The 27,995-nt window shown below is 44.2% G+C and overlaps 1 protein-coding gene across 1 annotated transcript in view; it reads right to left on the reverse strand.

The window, feature by feature from the left end:
- LOC124606895 (loricrin-like) overlaps window positions 1-27,995 on the reverse strand; it is a 124,766-nt gene that overhangs the window by 20,447 nt on the left and 76,324 nt on the right. The window contains exons 5-6 of the mRNA XM_047138992.1: window positions 26,207-26,287; window positions 21,742-21,837 (exon numbers count right to left, since the gene is read on the reverse strand). Of these exons, the coding sequence (XP_046994948.1) occupies window positions 21,742-21,837; window positions 26,207-26,287 (177 nt within the window). The remainder of the gene's footprint in view (window positions 1-21,741; window positions 21,838-26,206; window positions 26,288-27,995) is intronic.

Consider the following 27,995-nt stretch of genomic DNA (forward strand, 5'->3'; position numbering starts at 1 on the left):
TGCACTACACTCAGGTGAGTGTGTATCATGCCGATAGGAAGATATTACCAGAAAATATATTTGGTCTCAGTTGTTCGGTTGATACTGATATGGTTGGCGAGCGTTTATTGCTTGACGACCGGAGGTGTACATATCTTCGCAATGTTTCAGTGTGTCACTTAAACGGGAAAGAGGCCTGGTATTAAAGCTGGGCACGAGACCCGAATTGTGCCAGCATAGCAAAATAACAAATAAATCTTTTGCAGCAGAGGTCGACTTTTAGTTATCAAAAATAAGGAGCCTGAGGTTCTTATGAGTTGCAGGTCATAGTCGATGCGAAACTTTCACAAGCTGTGCTTGTCACAGGCTTTCTTGAAATCTCATGTGATGAGAAAGATGCAAATTTTGAAGGGAAGTGAAAGAATAATGGTGCAAGTGCTAAGTGTCACGTGGTGATATGTGGTGAAAGATGACCATCACTCTCTGTGAGTCCTCCTCCGTAAAAGACGAGCAAATGTGAAAATCGTAACGGTAGACTCTCATTACCCCTCCCAGGAGGCCGGGGAGCAGGTCCGGTATCAGTGCCAGCAGAGGTCCTATGTCGCTCATGGTCGTGTTCCCGTCGCCCTGCATGTAGAGATGTTAAGTGTGAGGACGTCACTTTACATATGATCGTGCTTAAGTGCAACACTATATGTTTGACATTTACCCCGATCAGCCCTTCCAGCACGTTAGGCAACAGCTCGAGCAGGCCGCCGATGTCGATTCCGGTACCGTTCTCGCCGTCGCCCTGGGAGCACATTGATGACGTGATGTTACGAGTGAAGTGTTACAGCTGATGTGGTGCGCTATTTCACGAGGCAAAATCTGCTTACCCCTGAGAGTCCTCCCAGCAAGTCCGGAGCCAGCGCCAGCAGGTCCGCCAAGCCGCCACCGCCGTCTCCGTCACCCTGGCGTGAGTCGGAACACACTGTGCGTTATACCGAGTATTCGGTGTGTAAGGGGTGCCTGACAACTGCATGAGTGATCTCTTTAGCTGAAACACCTCTACGTTTCTAGGGACAGGCTTCCTTGACTGACAACCACTTGCTTGACTAACGCGCAGGACTTCTGTACAGCGTTTTGGGTCTGGGAGTTTCTGATTCGACTTACAAACTCTTACTGTGAAATATAAGGGGAGATCAAAAATTTTCTGTACGGAGGTCGTACTATCTAGAATCGGTATGTCAATCAGACAAAATCACCGGGAGCAATGAGGCACTCATGCAACTAACGCATCTGGTTGAAGATACCCGTTTGCTTTAACACTGTATCCTACTGCGTGAAGGAGACAGTACCTGTCTGTTGCGCATCCTCATCCGACAGGAACCATTGACCCTTCTAGGCCTGTTTCAAGGTACCGAAGGCGTGATTATTGCAACGGTAGAGATCAGAGGTATAGGACGGGTGTTCGGGTGTCTTCCACTCAAGTTGGCGAAACTTCTCCGCTACGACATTTGCGATATGGGGACGTGCGTCATCACGAAGCAGCAACATCCCTCGTCACAGTTTGCTACAGCCATGCTGTCCCAAAAACATTTTTCATTCTCCGATAGATATCTACTGGTGTTTGTCCTTCGGCAACAAAGAAAGTAATAACAGCACGTTGGCCTTGTTTGGATGCGATTGATAATAACGTCGTCGTAGTTCACGTTTCCCCATTTACAGCACGCTCGTCGGACACACACGAATGCAACACTAGTCTCTTGTCCACATGCCAGTGGTTACACACCCGCGTCTGAGTTGCGCTAATTTTCATATACTCTGCGGCAATGCCCTCAAACGGAAACTTTTTGATCCCCCTTGTAAATGCTAAGGAACTGAGTTTGCCATGTAAGTTAGAGGATGTGTGAGAGAGACAAAGACGGAATCGGACTTTAGCTGCTTAATCGTGCTCTCACGACCACTACACGAGCAAGCATCTAATATATATACTATAATAGAAACCCAAAATAAAAGAGGCGTTTCCAGTTGATAATCGAATGCATACGACTACTGAACGAAAAACTAAAACTAATGGCCTTACAAAGGAAAAATTCCAGTGCGCCGCAAAATACTGCTAGTTCAACAAACGATAAATTAGCATATAATATGACAACTACGTACGTAATAAATTTAATTAGTTTCAAATGATATGGCATATGATGCACAAAACACTAAGTGGCAAGATATGGAAAGATACGAAGCTGAAAATTTACAGAGTACTGGCTACACATATTACAACATATGGAATCAAATCTTAGGCATCAGCTAACAAATACAAAACAAGGTAACAACGCGGCAAAATGAAATTTTAGAGGACAGTTAAAGGAGGAACCCGGAGAGACCAAAGACAAACCAGTACTGTATGACAAGAATATACTACATACTGCATAAGTGAAAAAGTAGGTCGAGGATACATAAAATGGAAACAGGATATTAATCGAGGAAAAAAATCTCTCCAGCAGCAAAGGGACAGGCTCCAGGCCTACTTCTTTAAGTGAAGAAGAAGAAGACGATAATGAACAGGAAGAACAAGTAGAAAAGAAGACTAATTATGAGTGCATAGGTCAGACCTACTAAGAAGTTGTTCAGAAGGCTTGGTTCGAGATCGCAAAAATCCTAAGATGTTTGTATCTGTCTCCTGGAGCTAACTGCTTCCTTCCGGTCGTTTCTACGGAAGATTACATGGCAGTCCATCCTCATGAAACAACGTATCCCTGGCCAATGAATGCGTCTAAGGACCGACACATTCTGTCGACACTGGCTTCAACTTCTTCTTAAATAATTTCGCTGCTCGAAGATCTTGAAAAATCGTATTACCTGAAATTTTTTTATAGTCATCGGATGTTTTAGATTTAAGGTCACATCCTCTTCTACGTAATTTCTCAGCCATATCAGAGATGTTCAATTTACAGAAAACCAAGTGTGCCGGAAGCATTTCTAAAATTATTTTACGAGTACATCGGAAAAGAGTCATTGCCATTTGTCTCATCTGTGTCTTGTGACGTGGGTGTTTCAGACAAAGAGGTCACCTAAGGATAAGCTGCCACACAGTCTGACTGACGGTGTCCAGGGTTGATGAACCGCCCCTCCAAAATTTGGGAGAATTCTAGTAGTCTTCGTGATGCGAGAGTATTATCGAGTTAGCATCAGAGGTAAAAGATAAACAAGTAATGTGTCTACGACAAATATTGAGTGAGGTCATAATCTCTAGTCTTCATAGTCATCATAAACGTGCATTCTTTGTGGCTTTTGAAGATAGCCATCATCCATATTCACCTTCAGCGATTTAGGCAAACTATGGAAAACCGAAAATATATGGCATGCTCGTCTAATTTGTTAACCAACGTGATAAAACCCGCAGTGTGAAGACTAGAGCGTTTCCATGTCTACACGTAGAGTATAATAGGGACGACTCCAGCAGTCGGGTATGTATGGAGAAGGATTTCAGTAAATTGATGAAGGAACTACAAGCGAGGTCCTACACTTTTTTAAGGCACTGGACTCACAGCGGAAAGGAGTGACGATTTAGATTTCCTGTTGTTACTGTTGGTAAATGCTGGGGTGATATCAAGTAGACCAAGGAAGATTTTCCTACCTTACTTGAGCCACTGGACGACTGGCTTCCAAATAAGTCATGGTTAAAGCAATATGAGCTCCATCGTTGATTCTTTTTACTTCCTGCAATGTTCACTGAGTCCAAGTCACCGAATTTGCACTGACTGTCAGGCTGACGAATCATAGAAGTTGTGACATCACTGTGACACATCACAATGCGATGCTGTTTCATCGTCTTCCACTATTTCACGGTAATTTTATTGAAAGTACTGGACATGGTTGCTTCGGAAGAAAGTTTTCGTTTTTCCCACTGGGAAAGTATTCGCCCGGTGTGGTTTGTCAGCAGAAGGCAGTCAGTGAGTCTCATTAGGAGGGGAGTTGAGTTTCGCTGAAGTAGGGCCGCAGCCCGACCTGTGCTTTTGCCGGTTAGAGGCGGTATATCTTCTTTCTGAGAGCAGAGACCACCGTGCCGCCACTGCCGTCCCCAGAGAATAATTCAGCACGGCGTTTTTGCCTTTTCTGTTTGGAAATCAAAGGAAGGGACACATTGGTGCTGCCTCAGCACCTTGAGAAAATCAGTCGCTTTCACTCCAGAATTTTGATGTATTCACTCCAATGAGTCGCCCCGACTACCATGCTTGGTGCAAAGAGGTTGAACAATTAATGGGATACTGCGTCAGGCCATTACCAACATCTCGTTTGTTAATGTGTTTTCATTACATTGGCAACAGTATGTGGAGGTGTTCTTTTCTTCAGTTAGCAGCTGTGGGAGAAGAATGAAGTTTCTGGGCTATTTGTCTCTCAGCCACCATCTAATGCTTATTGGCACGCTGAAGATGATTTAGGATAAATGTAAGTGTTTCAGTTGCGATAGCACGATCCATATTCTAACAGTTCGCTGCTTACTTGTTCTACCACGCAGCTTGTGTTGCTTATTATAATTTTTTGTCTCATTGGCTCTCGTTAACACTGAATTCGCAAACTGCCCAGAAGAGGAAATCTTACTGCTTTAGCTCCGTACTGGCTTCCACATAATTTTCTGTATTTTCTCTCGATGTTCTAGAGGACTGTGCTGTCTGGCAGTTTTGTGTGAATTGTGTGTATCGTAAAGAGCAAATATAAACCTTATATTGTCAGGCTTGACTTAGATATCAAAATCTCTTAATTGTGCTACAACGTCTACAAGGTCCGCATGGTTAGGCGACGAATAAATAACAATATAGCCTGTTGTGTCCCTAAGTTTGTTGTTCTCACCGTTACGGTGTTTCTGTATTGTACAGCGGCCAAACACAACCTACAGCTGTTCGAATTTAAAAACACCCATCGAGTTCCAAAGAACAGAAAGCGTGTTTTTGGATAGGTAATGAAGCTTGACTCACCCTAAGAGGGTAGTCATAACGTTCTGAATACGCCCTCAAAAGAAAATAAAGTCATGTAATACTTTAGGTGCATTTCTGCAGTCATGGTACACATGTAAATTCCCGCGCAGCAGTGCCAGCGTGACATCCTTTAGAAGAGAGAGAACGAAATATCACAGCCGACTGATAAATTGGAGTATCGTGTGGTGAGTCGTTTTCTGTATCTGATGGAGAACAACGCTGCAACTATTCCTGCTGAGTTGTTGGAAGTATGCAGTAACCATGGGCCATCATATGACAGGTTCGTTAGGTGGCACAGGCGCTAACATAGCGTCAAACGAGTCTGTGTGGCGAAGCAGTAGCAGACAATCTCTGTGAAAAGAAGAAGACCTTTATGCTCGAAACAATGGAGGTGATATTAGAGAAAATAAATATCAGCCATGGATGAGTTTTCAGCATCATGCACGACATTGTGAACCTGACAAAGTTCACCGCCCACTTAGTCGTTTCTGACACCCATTCAGAAACACGTGGAAACTTGTCAACACCCGCAAATGTTACAGCACCGCCAAACCGGTGCACATGACTCCTTCAGCCGCCAATTCATAATGAACTACGATGACTCCGACACACAGGGGCAAAGAAATTTCGACAACGATGAATCCAGACGTTTGAACTTCTTGCTTTGCTCCTGTGTATCGGAGTCACTGTAGTTCATTATGAATTGGCGGCTAAAGGAGTGATCTACGAGATGCTGCATTAAGGCATTGTGAACTTGATAAACTTCATCGTCCACTTACTTCCTTCTCACACCCATTCAAAAACACTCCGAAACGAGACAGCAGCCGTAAATGTTACAGCAGTATCAAGCCCGTCGAAAAAGGCAAAGGGCCAGCTGTCCTCTAACAAGGTGACACAGATATGTTTTAGGTGTGGGGGAGCAGCCAAGGTGTGGTGCTGTCAGACTATGCTAGTAACGGCTAACCACCCCGGGAGCACACTGCCGAAACTGTAGAGGAATTTTTGTTATGGCACCTATTAGTGATCTTTTTAGCACTAAACTGGAAAAACAGGTTGGAGAATGAGACTGAGGGAAAGATGCGAGAGGATCAGGCAGGTTTTACGGCTGGGGGGAGGGTCTGGCATGGAGCATATTTTCAGCTTTAGAGAAGTAAGTGAGAAGACTTATCCTGATGCGTCAGAATATACACCTAATATTTGTGGATCAAAAAGCGTATGATTCCGTATACAACAAAGCCTGATGGGTGGCGGTGCAGTATGTAGGTACAGAAGTACCTGTCCTATATTGGAACAGTGGAATCAGTCGTGCGGAGGAATGGGAATTGCTTTCCAGCATGAAACTACCTGCTTCTCAATATCACTCGTATTTGTCAATGATCAAGTACCGATAGCACATAGCAGGGAGGATATCAGGTTTGCGATAAAAATGAATGACAGAGTATCTAGTAGTGGGAGGAGATAGAAGGAATATATCACTGCTGCTAGGAACTATTGCAGCAGTTTAGAAGCTCAAGTACTTCGGATATAGTATGCATGCCTCGGAAAGTTGTGATGCAGGTGTGAAAGCAGGAAATAACAGGCGGAAGGGCAATTAAAATGTGAAATCTAGTTCTCTGGAGCAGGACAGTACATTAAAAAAATATTCTGCGAACAGTAGTTGAAAGTATACTAACATGATGCAGAAAAATGGATCCTGGAGGACGGCAGAGAAATACAGTCAGTTGAGATGGATGGAATAAGGGGGGCAGCCAGGGCATCCAGAAGAGATCAGAGGGGAGAAGAAGTGAGGAAGTTACGGGGTAGCGGATATGGAACAACCAGTCGTTCAGTCGTGGTCTGGCCATGTGTGGCGAATGGAGCAAGGGCTGTGGCTAGGATGGTTGCCGCTGGGAAGAAGGACGACCGAGATTAAATTGGAGAGTCGTAATAATTAGATTAATGAGGAAGACAGATCTGAGAGAGGAAGACGGCAATAATCGTGAGTGCTGGCGAATTGGAACACAGGGTAAGTGCTGAAGATTGGAGAAGCCCTTAAAAGTAAGTAGCATGTTGACTCAAACAGTCATTAATAGAAGCTTATCAAGTCTCATAAACTTCTTACGTTAAACTGGTTACTCGTCTTGAAATTAATACACGTCTAACACATTTTGCAACACATAAATGAAGGACACCGAGTGTCCAGACTGCGCGACACCCTATGTAGTATGTTACGGTGGGTGTTTACCATGGAGAGCCCCTGCAGCAGACTGGGCAGCGCTTCCAGCAGGGCGCCGCTGTCTCCGCCGCCGCCCGCACCCTGCCGTCGTCATGGTAACATGTTAGGCTGATCGGGAACACAAATAGCCTGCTCATCGAAACTCTTAATGACACCGTGGCGGTACATAATTGTAAAACGTATTGTAAAAGGTTTTTCTACACTTCCTGTAGGGCAAAATGTCTAAAGAGCTTCGAATGTCAAAGCGGAATCCTACAACCTTGGCCCCTGATTTTGATGATAAAAGATACTGAGATGTATTTCATTCACAAGTAGGGAATCCAGTGTTGCAGACTTCCTTATTTCCTTTCGGAGCTCTTAAGGATAGTTTTATAATCATAAATACTGCATATTAGTTACCAATGTCTTTCTTCTGATGCATTTCTTCAACAGTATGTATCAAAACGATTGCAAAAATAATTTTGTTCCATCTTTTGAAACTAAAAACACTCTAACTTTATACTCTAAGACCGTGCAATAGTAGCGTCTCTTTAAAAGGAAATGAGGAAGGTCGCATAAAAGGCAATTGATTTGCACTGTTATTACCTGTCTGTCTGAAAAGCATAGAAGTTCCAGAAACAGAACGTAATAGAAGTGAGGAAAGTAAGTGAAAGCAGAATGTGTTTTAGTGAAGAAACCATGCCAAAATTCGATTTAGTGGAATGAGTAATATAACATGAAACGCTTCTTAGAGTTCTTTTCTAAGGAATTCTGAAGAGTAATACACTTTGTATGACAGTTGTAAGACCACGTTCGAACACGATCTCAGCAAGCTTGCAGTGCTTCAGGAGAAAAAATGGTTCAAATGGCTCTGAGCACTATGGGACTCAACTGCTTAGGTCATTAGTCCCCTAGAACTTAGAACTAGTTAAACCTAACTAACCTAAGGACATCACAAACATCCATGCCCGAGGCAGGATTCGAACCTGCGACCGTTGCGGTCTTGCGGTTCCAGACTGCAGCGCCTTTAACCGCACGGCCACTTCGGCCGGCACTTCAGGAGAAAGTTAGTCTTGTGATGGTCGTAACATCTCGTTTCCTTTATATATTTGAGGCTTTTTAATCAACTCTAACACGGATTGGAAATGTTATTCGACATGCGATGCTGGTAGTTAGTTCATGAAACTATAAATTTACATTCGAAATAATTCGGTTGTCAACATCATCCTTTGAGTCAAAGCCACGATTAAAGTACACAGAGATCCAGAAAGGTATTTTCACATATTTATCCCAGCTGATGAACACAGATTTTCTGTCCGAGGTTATTACTTCGGTCATTAATGAAAGACTGAAGTGAATAACCTCGTACAACAAATTTGTAATCCGTAACTGGAATAAATATACACAATTAACATCAGTTTCATTTCCAATAATCTTAGAGAGAAGTAGAATACATTTCACAGAATTTGAAAGTATTGTGCAAGATATCAATAAATCGTCGGTACGGGACAACGAGTTATTGCGCTAGTATCACCAATCAGTTACGTGCAGTCTTAAATCGCAGCAAAGGGGAGAAGAAGTATAGGAGGAGGAGGAAAAGCGTTTTGTGCTACACAGAATGCTGCTACGTTGCAAAGCATTAATAGCGGCTAAACACACGCACGCATCTCAAAATGTGGAAAATTATCGTCAATTTAATCGTTGGCTCTGAATCTATCTGCGTATATAGATACTGAATAGGAACGTGTGTTGAAGACAGAATGGAAAAAGGAACATTAGGGCTTAACTACAATAAGGAACAGTCGCCTGAACGCAAAACAATATACATATGTTCCCTTACTGTCAATGAAACGGTCCGAGACGTTAATTTATCAGTGATAATAATGGTTCAGCTCGGTGAATGCGGATTAAATTACTTGATGAAATACTGTTACGAGCGTATTTTATGAATCGGTCGCGTGGAAACCACAGTTAAAATCAAAAATTGTTTTACTTGAGACATTTTGCTACATCTTCCACCTTATTGTCTACATAATCGCCGCTCCGCCGTAGACATCTGTCGTAGCGTGGTACCAACTTCCCGATACTCTCGTAATTAAAGACAGCTGCCTGTTCTTTCCGCCGATTCCGTACAGTGGTTTGCAGCTCGTTTTGTGTGCCAAAAAGCTGTCCCTACAGCTTGAGGTTCTTGTGAGCGAAAAGACGAGAACCTGAGTGAGCCAAGTCCGGGATTTATGGTTGATGATCAGTCAGATCACATCGAAAACACTGCAGGAGCGTCTTCGTTGCACTTGCGGTATGCGGGTAAGAATCGTTAGGTCGGTTGCATGAAATCAGCTGGAAACCCGTGCAGGCTTCACACCTGGTTGGATACGTTATTTTTTTGGGCATCTGCAAGTGGCCACTTCGCACTCAGAACTGAAAAGTGTGACTTAGTGCGATGGACGGGCATACTAGAGACGCTGCGCAACACGTCCATACAACGCTTCACCTGACTGTCTCGGTGGCTCTAATTTTGCGACCTACAGGAGGTTAAAACAAAAGTGGCGGTCCTGCATAGCTTTGTTTGTATCAAGACTGATTTCATGTCTTCATCCACTTTCAGTTTGACATAACACATATCTTTATAGATACAACGTTTTGGTCGACTATATTTTGTAAAGTGCATTTGCCTTGTGCAAAACAATAATTAGTTTAGCTACCAAATGTCCAGGATTTTATATTTACTTTTAATTAATAATGAGGAGCGTTTACTTTTATTCTGAAACTCGTAGTTCCTTTTCTCCCATTTATATGCATGGCAGACACAGTTTTAGCGTCACTCATGTACTGATACCGGACATGGATATTAAAAAAGAAATATGGCTCCCTTCATTTTATAGACGTACAAATGCGTGTTTCAGTTTTACGTTCGGTGGCTTCAAACATACTATCAGAACTGACCTCACAAGCGGAAAGACACAATCAATGGCTTCACTGCGCGGTGGCATGGTGATGTTACTGATGACAGTTCCACTGAAGCAGAGTTACCAAATACAGATTTCCGAAATATCTTCACCAAAGAAGAAGTAAATATTCCAGGTTTCGAACCAAGGACAATTGTCAACACGAGTAACTTAGAAGTGGATATTCTCGGTGTAGCAAAGCGGCTTAAATCACTTAATAGTTAATAAAATCAAGGCCTCCTGTCCTGATTGTATACCAGTCACATTCCTCTCAGGGCAAGCTGGTTCAATAGCTCCATATTTAGCATACCCGTTGAAAGATCCTTACCTAAAGACTGGAAAGTTGCACAAGTCACACCAATACCAAGAAAGGAGATATCTTTCTTGCGAAACACAACCATTTATTTATCCACACGAAGTAACGAGTGCTATCGACAGGAGATCTCAAATTGATTACACATTTCTAGATTTCCAGAAGGCGTTTGACACTGTTCCTCACAAAAGACTTCAATGAAACTACGCTCCTATAGAGAATCGTGTCAGCTGTTTGACTGCATCCGTGACTTCTTCTCAGAAAGGTTACAGTACGTAGTAATCGACAGAAAATCATCAAGTAAAGCAGAAGTAGCATCTGGCGTTCCCCAAGGAAGTGTTATATGTCCTCTGCCGTTCTTGATCTACATAAACAATATAGGAGGTAATCTGAGCAGTTCTCTTAGATTGTTTGCAGTGGTGCTATCATTTACCGACTTACAAAATTATCTGATGATCAAAACAAATTGCAAAACGATTTAGGTAAGATATCTGTATGGTGCGAAAAGTGGCAATTGACTGTAAGTAATGGAAAGTGTGAAATCATCCACATGATTACCAAAAGGAATGCTCTAAATACCGGTTAAACGGTAAAATACACAAGTCCAAAGCTGTAAATGCGACTAAATACTTAGAGATTACAATTACAAACAACTTAAATTGGAACGATCAGAAAGATAATATTGCTGGCAATCAACACCAAAGACTACTGTTTATTGTCAGAACACTGAGAAAATGCTACAGGTTTGCTAAAGAAGCTGCCTTCACTACACTTGTCTTTTCTGGAGGATTGCTGTGTGGTGTGGGATCTGCGTCAGATAGAATCGACGGAGGACATTGAAAAAGTTCAAGAAAGGGCATCTCGTTTTGTACTACCGTGAAATAGAAGGGAGAGCGCCACAGATATGATACTTGAATTGGGGTGGTAATCATTAAAACAAAGGCGCTTTTCGTTGCGGCAAGATCTTCTCATGAAATTTCGATCACTAACTCTCTCCTCAGAGTGTGAAAATATTTTGTTGGCGCCCACCTACATAGGGAAGACTGGTCATCATAATAAAAAAAAGATATAGAATTCGCACAGAAGGATTTAAGTGTGTATTTTTCTCGAGCGCTGTTAGATTGTTGAACGGTAGAGAAATAGCCTGCAGGTGGTTCGAAGAACTCTGCTCCAGGAACTCAACTGCGAAATTTAGAGTTATCATGTAGTTGTACATGAAGTAATTTTCGAGTCTGTAAGGAAACTGTAAGTCCAATTTCCGTGCAATTTCGGAAGTAAACAAACGCATGCATCGGACACATGGTGCACGTTGAACTGCGTCAGTGAAAATGGAAGTGCATGTTGTAAGCATACCAAAACGGGGAAAGAAGCTGCAAGTTACAGAATAAAACTAACAGCCCCTAAGTATCGATTAATCTTTGATATACAATCAGGTAGCGATGGTAGCTAAAATATTTGCTACTTTCCACAGGGGAGCAGCAGTTTTCTAAATGCAGCCGACAAAAACGTTGTATTAATGACGATACAAACTAATTACGCAGGATGAATATGGGTGAAAACCCGCTAAGCAAGTAGGCGTAGACAAAGCCGTAAAGAAAAGTGGTCACTTGCTGAGATTCATCAAGCAAGGATAGGCCTTGCACCGACGTGATACCTGAGAAGAGAACTTGTGCATTTCATGTAGTTTCGCAGGTAAACGAAAGGTTAAGATCATGTGAGAGGGATAGAAGAAGCCTGTGATCGTGATAGTGTGCACGCATTCTTCACGGAGTGGCCCTCCGGGATCGGTCCACTCCGTCAGTGCTGAGAGGTGCTGGAGAACCGGGAACAACGTTACCCCTGAGAGCGCCCCGAGCAGTCCTGGAAGTAACTGCAGCAGCGCGCCAACGTCACTGCCGCCGCCTGCGCCGCCGCCCTGAGGAAAACCGAGGTGAGTAATGCCGGCGCGCCACTACGCACTCCCGTGTGCTGACAAGTGATTAACAATGCGTAATTACCCCTGAGAGGGAGCCCAGCAGCCCCGGCAGCAGAGGTAGTAGGCTGCTAATGTCGCTGCCGCCGCCCCCCTGGCCGCCCTGTGGGACACACCGTGTTTCACAAGCGCTGTTGGCATCCTTGTGAAGTACACGTCAATCTTCACACAGAAACAAGTGTTAAAAAGGCATCGTTACCCCTGATAGAGATCCCAGCAGTCCCGGTAGCAGAGGTAGGAGGCTACTGATGTCGCTGCCGCCGCCATCCTGCCCGCCCTGTGGATCATACTGTGAGTCTCAGCGTCACTGTTGATAGGCGACTAAAGTCATACGTGTACGTGTGGTGCAGAGGACAACTTTACCCCAGAAAGAGCTCCCAGGAGGCCGGGAAGAAGCTGCAGGATGCTCCCGCTGTCACTGCCACCTCCGGACTGCTCCCCCTGTATAGCACGTGTATGATTAAACACTCTTTCCTTCTCCTCGTTAGTAGACTGTAAAATAAACGAAAGGGCTTTATCACTAAGCATAAACTTAGGACAAAAAACTAGTCACGGGAGACGTAATGCAAACTGCCGTGGCTCCATAGACATCAGGCGCCAACGGCACCCCGCACGACTTCCAAGTCGTTTGGGTTGCCGCGAGCTTCGCCACTATAGGAACGTCGCCGCGGGAACTCTGAACTCCGGAACTCCACAGCCGGACCAACGACTTTCTGTGGACTCCGCCTCCACCTTCCTAGACAGCACTCCACCTCCTCAGTTTGGACTCTGTGATCGGTGACAGGCTGCCCAGGGCTTAAGAATTACTACTATTTTGCTCGAACAGTCCACGGGTATACTGCCGGTTCATAGTGTCCAACGGGCACAATATTTCGGAGATCAGACATGTCGCCATCTTCAGGTGCGCTGACGAACTGAGCTCCTGAGGGCGGGCGGCCCGCCCGACCTCAGGAGCTCAGTTCGTCAGCGCACCTGAAGATGGCGACATGTCTGATCGCCGAAGTATTGTGCCCGTTGGACACTATGAACCGGCAGTATACCCGTGGACTGTCCGAGCAACAAATACGCCGGGAGAAACTGAAGAATTACTACTAGTTTGTTTTCTTCACCGATACTGCCAAGACTTTACTTTGCGTTTCTGACCTTGCCCGACTTGGAAATTTTCTGTACTTTTTGATGGGCGGTACTCCTCCAGTGAAGTACTGATGTAATATACTTTGAGAGTGTTTTGTTTCCGCGACCTGCGCTGGAGTGCCGACTTTGTTTTCAAAACCAAGAAATAGGGATTTTGGTTTCTCGCCGACCTTTATTCAAATTTCACTATTTCCTTCACCTTTCAAGATTATTCTGATTAATTCCACATCTTGAAAAACTTAATTATTTACTTTTGCGTTTCAGGAACTTTAAGTGTGTTTGCCATTGGTGAACTATTATTTGCTAATTCGTTTACGGGGGGACTTTGTTTAATTTCTTACTTGAAGGAATTTTACTTCCATAATACATTGAGGATTTTGTTAAAGTTGTTTTCCAGATATAAACTTGTGTTACAGTGACTACGTGACTAGTATCTATCTCCGTGGAACCAGATGTATCACTAACATCGTCTAAAGCTAACTACAGCCCTCAAAATCGTGTGAATTTGCTCGAGTATACCAAATACCGCTGAATCCACTCATTGATATTAGGTACCGTAGAGCTGAGAAACTGCGAGCATGTTGCTTGCTACGTTTCATCTCCAGTTGAAATTACTCCCAAACATATTCCATGGGAATAAGAAGGTACTGGGACGAGGGCGTATAGGGTGCAGCCTAGGCTAGAGAGCGCTATCTCGCTAGGGAAGCTGGTTATGGTATTCCATGAGGAGATATTCGCTCTCCGAATGAGCGCAGAGGAGAATCTATATACTAGCTACAAGGATCGTAGCACCTACATTCATTCTGACTGCTAAGCAGCTCTCAAAGCTCTGTCAGCCACTGTAACGAGATCGAAGATTGTCAAAGATTGCAATGAGGCCTTTGAGAGGTAGAGGACAACAATTGTGTAAACGTGCAGGCGATAGCTGGACACGCAGATACTACTGTTAACGAACACGCTGATTAGGCTAGCCAGGACAGGGGCAATGACCTCATTTGGTGGACCAGAACCTTTTCTATCACTAATGTGGTGATGAAATCTTAACTGTACAGTTGAGTCCTAAGAGAACACGTAGTACTTTGGTCTAAAACCCAGAAACAAAATCAGGCAAGCAAATTATGCCGAAATCATGTTTAAAGAGAAGTGCTGTAAGACTAGGCTTGAACAGGGGTCAGAGTAAATTTATGGCAGGATTAATGACTGGCCACGGAATCTTCAAGGGACACCTGGACCCGATAGTAACAGAGAAAAAGAAGCACCAAATTGTTGACCCTGTAGCGTGTGAGAGGAAACACCACCACATTTAATCTTCTAATGTGAGATATTGCAGGCCAAAAGACACAGATACTTGGGTCAGTATTCTTGAAGAGATTGTGGTCAACAAAGACCTAGTAAAGGGTCTTCTACTACTTTTCAATGGTATTAGCCGGCTTTACTACAATGACAGGGAGAGATACCGCACCATAAACTCAGTTTTGGCACTGGCAGCAGTGGGCGAACGGATGATTTAGCAGGCGGGTCGACATGTGATAGGGTACCTGAATCTACTTCAAACCAGGAACATATCCGTGAATGCTTGTGACCACACCTGTTGCCTTGAAAGATAGCAGTATCCACAGCATACTCAGCATTAAGTTATTTGAGAGAGGGCTACATATGTCAGCGAGAAAGTGAAACAAACACACTGGTTCACAGCCACAGTTAGCTGAATGAGTGGGACCAAGCCATATTATCAGAAAACATCTCGAAAACATCACCGTTCGCGTACCTTGGGTTAAATGCCTAACTGGAGCTGCGACACACTCGACGCCTTTCTTATTTGAAAAGAGGCAAAATTACCATTTGTCCACATATCTCCAGTCAGCTAGGGCTGTTTCGGGAGTGCGGCAGGCCATCGAGTATTCGATACGCCGCGAAATTTCAAAAATTCCGGCTGAACTCCAGTTTCTGTTTTGTTTGGTATATTGAAGAGATGTGCCGTTATCAGAAATGCGTATTTGCGAGGTACCCGTCTCGAAATGTCCTCTGCGTGTCTGCTCAGGAACGAGATGAAATGGACGTGCAGTTACTAACAGCAGCAATTTATCTATGTTTTGAAACTGATTGTCACTGTCGGATGTGACGCTTGTCAACCGCCCCGTCGGTGAGGATCTTTTTACGACCACCATATTTACGCCGCGTTACAAGACTGTGAGTGCTGTACTGTTTTTTGTAGACATGCTGGATTGTTCGTTTTGGTACATTAACGAACTTCGTTTACAGAGTCGTCATGAGCAAGTTCAGAAGCAATTATTGCTTGATTCCTTTCCGTTACTCTGACACGTCAGCACGTCATCTTACAGCCCAGGTTCCACAACAACCGATTGGCACACATAGAACCCCTCCACCATTTACGTATTTACGGATCATTCCGCATGACCTCATGACTCAAATAGTTTTGGTGATCTGTGCGTGAACTTCAATGTTTGACAGTGTTGTTTCGCAGAAGCATCTCATTCTTGGTGCACTGTGACCATAACTTTATACCGCCGTTTTCCAAACTATCCCGTCTTATACTCGATGTAAAGCGTGGAAATGAGATGGCTTCTATGATATATAGAGTTGGAGAAAATAGACAACTTCTCTTCTTAAAAATGAATTTTGGTTCCTTTTTTAATTGGGTAGTATAGTTTACAATTATTACTCCTTCTTGACAGTTTCATAACTGTGAAACGAATCACTGCTGTCCTACTCCTATCACAAAAGGGAACTATTTGTTTGAGATTACGTAGTCTTGTAGCCCAAACTACGCTTTATGCTGCGTAGAGCTTAATCTTTTAGCATGTTGTAAAATATTAGCGGTATAAAGTTCTTACAGTGGCCGCGGTGCTTTAGTGGGTGGATCAGTAGGCTCTGTAGCTTGAAGCCCAGGATTCAGTCCCATGAGGGGGTTGGGACTTTTACTCGCTCCATTCCCTTCAGGGCCGTCGCAGGTCTACTGATGAAGGTGTCAAACTGAGTAGCGGGCATGCCTCCAAGCGATAAAGGGCGCCCGGGGCACTGGATTCAGTCGCCCCTCCTCCTTGTAGCGCCGCGGCAGAAAGAAGGGCTACATCCTACCTGGAGTCAGACCGACAGTTAGGTCACGAGCATGCGCCACAGCCTCAAAAAATATAGTGTTATAATGCAGTTTACGAACATTTATCATACAGCAGTATTTGAGACCGGGGAGTGAATGTCGATGCATAAAAAAGAAACAATTGTAGCATTGGTGGAGGTTCACATGACCGCCTCGTACAAACTTTACACCATCTAGGAGCCCTACAGCGCTCCAGAGCGACTCACGTGCTCTGGCAAAGACATGACTGATATTTTGTCCTGCGAAATTACTAGAAAATAACACAAATAAGCCGCCCGGGCGGTCTCACCCAGCCGGGAAAACATTTACCCCAGACAGACCTCCGATCAGTCCCGGGAGGAGCTGCAGAATGCTTCCACTGTCACTTCCTCCTCCTCCGGCATCCTGTCGTCCGTCCTGAGAAGAAAGCAATTACATATAGTGATGTGTTCAATCTGTACCAAGATCTCGGTGTATGAAGGCGAGAGTTGTTTACCCCAGAACTGGAGCCCAGCAGTCCAGGGAGGAGCTGGAGAATGCCACCGCTGTCGCTGCCGCCGCCATCGCCCTCCGGTTTCTTGTCTGCCTAGTGGACGCACGAAATTTCTAAACAGTAACAAACATCTGCTTTACGGCAGCAGTACGTTGGCCGTGTGTAGAAGTAAACACCTTACCTGCGGTCCAGATAGAATACCGAGTACCGCAAAGACAACGCGGAGCAGGCTTCCCAATAGGGCGCCCTTCGCGGACGCCTTCTCAGGATCCTACGACGCAGGACGAGAGAGAGAAGATGTATATAGCTTCAGCCCATCTGTCTGCAGATTGCCTTCGAGGTACTACCCAAAATTTGCGAGCACATTCCAGTAAATCAGAAAACTTACCCTAGAGCTCAATTTTATTTGTCACCTTCAAACCAGCCCGTTCCCAATTGTACGCAGCTCTTCCAGAGAGATCGTACTGCTAGAAGCAGTGCTGCATGTCTGCAGGCTAATCGCGTTCAAAATTAGTAACGGTTCAGCTCGAAGCTCATCTGCGAAGTCGTAACACGACCTTTTGAACACCAGTTTGTATTTCACGGGAGAGGAGGAAATCTCAAGGGGCTGAACCAGGTGAGTTGGATGGAAGGGAGAGAGTTGTAAAGTGTTTTTTTGCCAGGAATTCCCTAAGAATGAGCGAGGCGTACACGGGGTGTTCCAGAAATAATGAGATATTATAGAGCGCAGACGTTGCATGGACTGACCACAGCACTTAGTGGCAAAGGGAGGGTGCACTAACTAATTTAAATTAATACTTTTAACATCAGATTAGGGTTATTCACAAAATTATATCTCGAGTTGATTAAATTGTTATTTTAAAAGTCATCGTAATTAACCTTCGCCATCAGACTCATTTTTCGCGACCATTTCAGGTCTCCTGTGGCTTGCCTAACCAGCTGACTATGGGCTCTTGGGGGTGGACGAATTTTCTGGGTCCTAATTTAACTAACTCTGCAATAATCAAAGTTGGCGAATACTTGCAGAGGTCATCCAGCCATTAGTTTCACATTTAGTCCACGGCTACTTGCCACGGAAGGACACCATAGCGCCCACCTCTTTCGCGGAAGTCGCCACATCTTCGGCATTCCCATTCCCCAGGGCCGCGGGCTCTGGTCGCTGCACAAAGCAGCTAACGCTAACTGCAGCGCTGGTTAGGCTGGCAGTATGGCGGAAGCTTACTGTGTCGAGGGCTCTCGGCCACAAAAGTGGCGAAAGCGCCATGATCGGTCAGCTGAAGAGATGAACTTAGGTGATCAGATACGAAGTCGTAAGCTCGGGACCAGACGCTATCTTAGCGTCGGTGAGAATGCTTTGAGCAGCGTTTGCCACCACTGTCCTTTCCGATCACGAGGTTGCACACAGTTAAGTTGATTTACTCGTTTACGTTCAGTAGCGTTCGTAGTTCTACTGTTGATCATTCAGATCGGGCGCTATTTAAGGTGATACCGGAATACTTGTTTGAAGTGCCCTTCCCGGGCTTTCGTTACCATTCATACCAGTAAAAAAGTTCTCCATGTTTGCTCCCCATGCGCTCTCTTAATTCAAGGACTGGACCGTTTTAATTCAGTGACTTCCATACGACTTGCTTGTCCTGCAGCAAGAAGCAATAAAAACCTGGCTTTCACGAACTTATGGTTACACTTGGGTATCTGGTGGCCTCGACATTTCTTTATGTGTTATTTGAAGAACAATATATTACATTTTACCAGAGGAGACACATTTTCTCTTGTGTGTAGCTTCCCTCTGTTGTCCTATCTATCACGTTAATTAACCAGAAAGTGAACCGTTGCCAGAAGAGAAATTGGTACCAGCCACGGTCGGGACAGCAGCCGACAGGTATGTGAAGACAAACTTCACCAATTGCAGGGAAACCGATAAATCGTCTGTACAAGTTATTTTTGCCACTTGTCTTCAAATTAGCCTTCATTAGTATTCACGCCTTCATCCACAGCAGCCAACAACTACTGCAGTATGACAGGGTCGTTCATTCGAAGCAAAAAGGTCGAGTAAATGTGGTCTCTAAAATGGATACCTTAAGACCTATGCGCACTTGTTCATCTTTGCTGCTGTGAAACACCTCTTCTGCTACACAAGTGCTCATACCTCTTAAGGTACACATTTTAGAGTCCATGTTAACTAGATAATTTTTTCTTGTTTTGGTCCACACTACCACCTCACAAAATGTGGAAAGCAAAAAGCTTGCAGTAGAAGAGATTTGTTTCACAGTGTCTAAGATTCAGATGCGCTCAAAGCTCTTGGCGTAAGCATTTTAGTTCCTCTATTTACTAGACATTTTTGCTTTGGTTGTTCTTGTCCTATCCTTGAATACTGACCATTCCTTCTGGGACACCCTGTATCAGCCTTATAATGATATACTTCCGGGTATATAGCCGAGTTGTTTTCACACTGTCGTGCACAGTATTTAAAGGACCGACTGAGTCGTCGTCTTCAGGTGCTGCTATCTATAGTCACTGCCTGGACTCGAACCAACGTCGAGTCCAGGCAGAGAATGCACATAACAGCAAAGTTCGTAGCAACTGAAGAAGAAGACTTGATCGGTCTTCGAAATATTGTGCACTAAATGGCCGTACACCCGAAACCACACTATCAGCAATGACCAAAAAATCTGAAAAATGACAAACTGTCTTGGTTCTTTGAAGTCTAAGGCCATTTCCGTCCAACAGGTTACGCAGTCCTCTCAAAACACTGTAATAGAACTTCTTTGTGACTGTTTGAGCACATGAAAGAAATCCCTTATAGACATTGCCGTGAATGTAAAATAAGAAAACATTACCATTTACTTGATGTTGCTGTGAAAGTGGAGCGTTTTCTGTGGCCGCTGCGGAGGTTACTACATTGTTACACGATGATAAACGTGCTCTCATAATTCCTTGGCAGTTATGACCCCGGAAGGAAATTTGGATCATCTCGGACCGTTGTTTGCAGTTCAGTGTACACTTCAACCCGAAAGAACTCTACTGAAATTTTGCTACAACCTGTTGACGTGGCCCATACGAAATTTCAGTAATTTTTCAAACATCGTGGATTTTCTGCCTTGTGTTCTTATGGCTTTTTCGCGATCGTTTCCGGAGCTGTGCATGATGACAGTCAGCCCCAATGTTTGCTGGCTGTTGTATGGGGCAACCAAGCAGATTATGGTGGCCTTGAAGCGTTTCCAGATGCTAACATATTGGCTTGGAAGACGTGGATTATTGCTGAGACTACAGGACTGTTGGCTAAACAGCCTTATGGTACGCTTGTTCCAAGCATGCCAGTTGTTTTGACTACGAGAAAGAAGAAGAAATTAAATGCTGATGAGTACCTGTTTATATGGGCGAAAGTCGGCAATGGCAATTGTAAAATAAAGATCAACGGTGACTGTATGATTTATTATAGACAATAAAGTGTGTTCTGTCCTTTCCTTATCTCTATTCCTTATCTCCCCCTTTTTTTATTCAAAAAATGTTTTCACTTTTTGTTTTGGTGGCCGTGCCGTTCTTGGTTGCTCGCTAGGCTGGTGTCCTTGAACGGGACTTAGCCGCTGGACGAGGCTGCCGGGCAACACGGGCATGCTCCACAGCTATCTTTAAATCGCTTAAGCCACATAAATTTTCTGTCCGCGCTCAAAGCTTACTCACCAAAAGCTTCACTTAGCATGCGTTGGTTTTCAGATGCAGTTTTGCTGAGCTTAAAACAAAACTTAATGCAGATCCTTTCTTCCTTCAAGTCAGCAATTTCTAAATTCGCAGTCACTTTAGAATACGGTGTAAAAAAATCAGCAACAGCGTCAGCAACGATGCACTCACAATATCGATTAGTGCCAGACTGGTTGCTGAAAGAAACAGCTAGAGGTGCCTAAAGGTGGGAGCTTGCACAGCTAATTGTTTGGGCGCAATGTTCAAATTCTCGTCACCCGCCAAAGTAGCCGAGAGCGCTCACGCCTTGCTTCCTGGACTAGGGTAGGCGCGCCGGCCCCGGATCGAATCCGCACGGCCGATTAATGCGACGGCCGATGTGCCGGCCAGCCTGGATGTGGTTTTTCGGTCGTTTTCCACATCCTACTAGGTGAATGACGGGCTGGTCCCCACATCCTACTTCAGTTACAAGACTTTCAGACATTTGAAACACATCCACACTCTTTCACGATTTACACTTGACGCAGACAGTTCAGGTACACTCCTTCCATCCGGGGGGTATGGGGGGGAGGGCGACAGGAAGGGCATCCGGCCACCCCTTAAAATTAACCATGCCAATTCCGTACTTAACCCTGTCAAAACTGCCCACAATGCGGGATAAAGGCAATAGCAAAAGGAAGAAAGAAAGACAGAAAGAATGTTCAAATTCTCGTAAATTTTGGGTAGCCCTCGTGCTGCTCTGTAACTGTGTGGCTCGAGCTTACCGCTGAACTGGCGCCGAAGAGACCGACGACGAGCTGCAAGATACTCCCGCTGTCGCTGCCGCTGCCGCCGCCGCCGTCCCTGCCGCCTGCTTTACTGTCTCCCTGGGGATTAGTGGGGTTAGTAGCCGACTCTACTGATACAGTACTGGTAGTAGCGCAGTTACCTTACACTGTACACTAAGAGCAGCGAAAGCGCTAGCTAGCAGTTAGTTACCCCGGAGCTGGCGCCCAGTAGGCCCGGAAGTAGCTGCAGGATGGATCCACTGTCGCTGCCGCCGCCGCCGCCGCCGGATGCGTCGTCGCCCCCGCTCTGGGAATAGGGGTTGCTGACATCAGCTACGAGGTGTCGCTCGTGCCACAACGAGGGAAACACACAGAACAGTGATTGCCCTGGTCCCTACTTGTGTGGCATCCTTCACGTACTAGTACAGAGTGAGTCAGAGTGGGTAAGATCAACTCAGATGGTTCGATTTTGAAGAGTGATCACGCCGTCCTGGTTCCAAACGTAACGGCCTTTTTCAGGATGAGGTATCGCACTTCACCTTACAGCTAGGTAGAAGAACCATTCCCACTTTCGTAGTTATTTAACACTGTCAACAAGTAAGCATAAATTCGCAAAATCTGTCGTTACTCGCGAGTTTCCTATTCATAAGGGTCCTTCTCTGCAACCTCATTGAAGCTCTTAAGTTTTTCCCATACGTGTTCCTTTCCCTTTCAGTCCTGAAGCATACTCAGTGGCCTGAAATACAAAATTGCGGTTTCAACGTGCACTTTCTAAATTGGACGCTAGGCGTGACGAATCAACGCACCCAGCTTGAGAAATAGGCAGCTTCCACCGATGAGACTTGACCGACATCAATACAGTTCCTAGGTGTCTCACATTAGATGGATAAAAAACATCTGTAAGATAAAGAGATTTGAATACATAAGAGAAGGAACAGAAACTGCTCTGCTGGAAAGAGTGTCCATGGGAACATCAATTAAGAGTATGAACTTAGCACACACACTCACAAGTTGTACACACTACAAGAAGAATGTTTTAAAGAAGCAAAATTAAGAGATACCAGACAGCGATGCAACCTGACAAGACACTGGAGAATGTATGACCTTTACAGGAACAGTATTGATTTATGAGTTATAACTTTAGCAAAAAATACTCAGAAGGTATTGGAGCAGTGAATAACAGGAGAAAGTTTGAATGAACATGTACTAACCAGGAAATGCATACCCGGATAGAAAGTATTTCGGAGACTTCCATAGAACAGCTAAGGGGTCATCGTTAAGCGACTGCAGGGGGAAACAAGCTGGCTTGGACAGAATTTATTGTTGGTGTGATGAATGCCAGTTTGATCTAAATGTAGAAAAAGGGAAGTTAAGGGAGATGAGTATAAAAACCAAACCTGTAACGTTTGGATACAGCTTTAGTAGTGTGCTGTTTGACACATTCATGTCAATTAAGTATCTAGGCAAAACACTGCAAAGCCGTATGAAATGTAACGAGCACCGAAGGACGGTAGCAGGGAAGCTGAACGGCTGACTTCGATTTATTGGGAGAATTTTAGGGAAGTTTAGCAGATCTGTAAATGAGACTGCTCGTAGAACAGTAGTGCGACCCATTCTTGACTACTGCTCGAGAGTGTGGAATCTACAACAGGTATGATTAAAGGAAGACATCGAAGCAATTCAGAGGCGTACTGTTACATATATTTGTTGCCGGCCGTTTCAGTCAGCAGCCGAAACCCTACCGAGAACATTTAGATAGGGGAATTTGAAGTTAACATCAGAATCATTTTAAGGTCGCCAACATACATTTCGCGTAATGACCACGAAGATAAGATGAAAGAAATTGGGGCTCGTACGGAGTTATATACACAATCGTTCTTCTCCTGTTCCATCTGCGAGCATAAGAGGAAAGGAAATGAGTGGTAGTGTTACAAGGTAGCCTCCACAATGTGCGGTACTGTGGCTTGCGATGTAGGTGTGCAGTGGTAGACGTAGGGGAGAGAGTTTCTTGTGAACTTGAAAACACTATACACCCTAAGGTACAAAAATATGACGAAGAAGTGGGAACACTGCGAAAAGATTTGCACCAGAGCAATATTAAGGCAGTAAATTTTGAGACACATAGCTATCTTGAACAGAATGTCAGCGAGGATGAACACAGACAGAATAGTGAAGAAGTTTGAAAGGTTGAGAATGAAACAATACTGAATAAGGATAAAGACCGAAAGAAAAACAGATAATCGAATGAATGTGGTCCGCAGAGGGCAAGGAGGCTAGCAGAATAGATATATGATAACACTTTTGGAAGAGGTTTCGTGTCATAGTTAAGGCTCTGGTCTTTATATGTATGTTAAGACAGCTTTTGACGCATGTGTACTTGGGATTATTACATGTTATGAGTACTAAGATATAAATGGTGTAAGGAAAACACTTAAAAGTTTTTTATTTAGTCACAGTTCCGGACGCGTAAAAAGACCGCAAAATTTGTGTCAGTGACTGAAGAATTGATCAAAAAACACAAATTGATCCGATTTCCTGTGTTTAAACGGTTTACACTTATCATTTGAACAATGCATCAAGATCCCTGAAATTCCATAGACAGTCCCCATTACTAAAGCTTAGACCAAAAATTAATTTCACACGGAGCATATGACTGAATTATAGACAACAAAAATGGCAGATGTACGCTGCAGAGTTCCTACGCCCTGCCTAGTCCCAGGGGCATAACCAATAATAAGAGGCGGCTAACGTCACCAGGATGTATCAGCAAAAGTTGTTCCCCTTGATGTGATCTACCATCTCCACATCTTTGATGAAAAGACTTTAAAACAGTCTGTATAAGCATTGAAATACATGGTGAAAACGTTTAACAGCCTTTTCTTTTGCGCAGTGCTACTAGTTTCACTCACAGACCATTCTAGAGCTTAGCAGCATTAATCTCAGTAATGTTATATCATTATGTAAACGATTGCAAGTTGCTGTTGCAAACCAACCATAGTCAATAAAATTATCAGCATCATAATAACATTGTACCGAGAAGTTGTCACCATAGAAAGCTCATATCGAAAGTCAATAGTAGTTGTTGACTGTCGATGTTAAGAAACCTTCTGGTGACAACTTCTCAGTACAATTATTATATTGCTAACATTTTATTGACTATGGTTTGTCTGCAACAGCAACTTGTAATCGTTTAGATCAAGGTATATCATTCCTGTCATTTATGCGTGTTAAGCTTGAGAATAGTCTGTAGTCGAATCTAGTAGCACTGTGCAAAATAAAAGACAGCTGAAGGTTCTCACCATGAATTTCAAAGATTATTTAGCAGCTGATTTTCCCCACCTATATTCATACACAAGCGAAGTAAAGACGGATGTGGAATTATGCCTGATGCTGTAAGATATATCAAATTATCATATTCCTTCATGTAATCAGCGTTTTCCACAGATCCCTTTCGATGTCGATTTTGCATTAAACCACCTCATTTGGTTTCATATCAGGTCATTTGACTTTCAGCAATATTCTGTAACACCAGATCTCAAATGTGTGCATTCTCTGCCTTTCTGGTTTCCCCATCGTCCATGCTTTTCTTCCAGCAATTGTGTACTACCAATGCACGCTCTCCAAAAATTCTCTCAATTTACAATAGTAGATTACTTTGTGTGAGTATTTCTCTCTTTGCTTCTGCCAGCCTGTTTCTTATATTCACCGTGTTTTGTCCATCATGGATTCAAATGGTTCAAATGGCTCTGAGCACTACGGGACTCAACTGCTGAGGTCATTAGTCCCCTAGAACTTAGAACTAGTTAAACCTAACTAACCTAAGGACATCACAAACATCCATGCCCGAGGCAGGATTCGAACCTGCGACCGTAGCGGTCTTGCGGTTCCAGACTACAGCGCCTTTAACCGCACGGCCACTTCGGCCGGCATCATGGATTATTTTGCTCCCAAGGTAGCATAATTCTCTTACTCCGTCTACTACACAGCCTCCATTTTTTATAATAAGGATATCGATATCTCATTTCTGCAACTCCTCATTACCCATGTCTTCCTTTGGCTAAATGTCAGTTAATATTCCCTCCTCATTCGATGATTCATTCCTTTCGACTTCTTCCTCATTTTCACTGTGGACTGAAATGTCATTCGGGAATCTTATCATTGCCTGAAAGTAGATATGTGTCATCACTAAGACAACTACTGTCGTCTGCTGAGCACTACAACGGCTGACTGCGTCAGTAGCATCAATACCTATCTTACGACCAACTGAAAGTTGTGAAAGCATTATGAAAAAATATCGTCAAATACGGATGTAATGACCCCTTGTACGGTGCGTGCTCCTTCAGATTTTTTACACCTTCAGACTTCACGATATTTCTTCCCCAATTATTTCTTGCACATATTCCAAACTCTGTGTTTCCCACCCGCTTAAACCCTCTACTTCTTCCATCTCTACCATGGTCGCTATTTTCCGTTGTCTTTTCATCTGTCCCTTCATCTAAATCTCCCAAAATCACTAAAAATGTAAGTCTTAAAGCTGCCTGGATTAATTTAAAGATGAAACCATTTTCGACCTGAGACCTAGATAATGAAGCTTGGCATTCACGCTTTGGCTGGTCTCTGACGTCTATAGCCTGTGATGTAGTAACGTAAGTTCTGTGTATGCTGAGGATAGTTACCCCTGAGCTGGAGCCGAGAAGGCTGGGCAGCAGCTGGAGGATGGAGCCACTGCCGCTGCCGCCGCCGCCGTCCGCCGAGTCCTGGCCAGGCACAGCACACAAGCTACAGGCCGCCCGCTCTATGTATGCCCGCCTTCTGCTTGCCTGCCCTGAAGACGCCACCGGGCCGAAAGGTCGTCACAATTCGACACAGCTCAACCTCTACTCTACACGCTTAGCTCTGTTCCATTCCAACACCGTCAGTCAACGGATTAGGGCAGCTGAAATCTTTTTCACAATTTCTTATGCCTTTCCTCTGATACTCGTGCTCTCGAAATCGGTAACAATTGTGAAATAGGTGATCCTAATTAAATATTTGTACCAGATGGACGGCAGTATAGTGGTGAATACGACTACTACCTGTTTGAAAACGAATAACTGTCTCGTATTGTTAACGCGGCGGGTCGTATACGATGACGCAAGGCAAAATCTTCCAGTACGCGTGGGTACACAAGCGAGCTGTCTGTGTGACAACTACGAATGTGTAATGGTTACAAACTACCACTGACTTCAGCATGAAATATTGCCCTATATGGGCCGAACAAAAAATTTCCCTTCGAAGGCCGTACAGTTCAGAGTTGGTGTGCCAATCAGGCGAGATCTCCGTGATCAATGATGCTATCATCGCAATGACGCACGGGGTTTGATAAAACGGACACTTCAAGACCGTTTTTGTGGGCCGGAAGGTCTGACAAGCGCATGTAGAGACTCTAGGGCGGGTGCTCCAGTGTCTTCCACTTGAGCTGGAGCAACTTCGGCTGATCTCCCAGACCGACCAGTGACTTGTGTCGAATCGGGACCAGAAGGGAATTTGGCGCACCATTCCCCAGAGGTGGTTTTCGACAGACATGCTGCCCCACAAATAGTCTTCATTCTCCGATGGATGTCAAACGGTGTTTGTATTTTGGCAGTCGAGAAAATAACAACAGCACGCTGGTCCTGTTTGCAAGCATTTGGTAATAACGTCGCCATAGTTTATGTTCCTGTATTTAGCGCATGCTCGTCGGGAAAACACGAATGCCTCACTAATCCCTTTCCTACATGTCGGTGCTTATACCCATAACAGAGTCACATTAGTTTGCACAGGTGCTGCAGCAACGCCCTCAAACTAAAACTTTGGCATGCCCCGAATAGTTAGTACAAACGTACCTGAAAGACAAAATTTTCGGTTAACTTCCCATCAAATGCGCTCGAGCTACGCCCATGGAGCATGATTGAGGTATGTGATAGACGCTTAATGAGGCACCACCACATTTTTCTGCTGACGTACGACTATACCTAACGCCCCAATATGGTCGAGCATGATGTGCACCTTGGCCTTCAAGCTCATCTGATCTTAGTTCTCTCACTTTTCCTCTCTGGACTTGCCTCAAATCTGAAATGTATAGCACTACCCTTAGTATTGCTGAAGAGTGCAAAGAACATTATTGCAACAACACGGTGCACCTCTGCTCTAGGGTGACTCTCTATCAAATGATACTTCGATCAGCCACTACAACGGTTACAGTGGCTGAGAACACAATGAATTGGTTATCTTTGCATAATCTAGCACCATGTTCATAAAGAACGAAAAAGTTGTTGCCCTGAACACTACGACGTGCAAGTCAATTCCCAGTTCTTTCCCACCTGCGCAAGTGTTCAATATGTAATGACATCGCAGCCAGACATATTTATCCTGCTATAAACCGAAAACTCCAACCAAAGAACAATTTTCTCTTTCTCTTCTCTTCCTTCTTCGATATGGGAGTCT

Source organism: Schistocerca americana, chromosome 3, assembly GCF_021461395.2.
Source record: "Schistocerca americana isolate TAMUIC-IGC-003095 chromosome 3, iqSchAmer2.1, whole genome shotgun sequence".
NCBI lineage: Eukaryota > Metazoa > Arthropoda > Insecta > Orthoptera > Acrididae > Schistocerca > Schistocerca americana.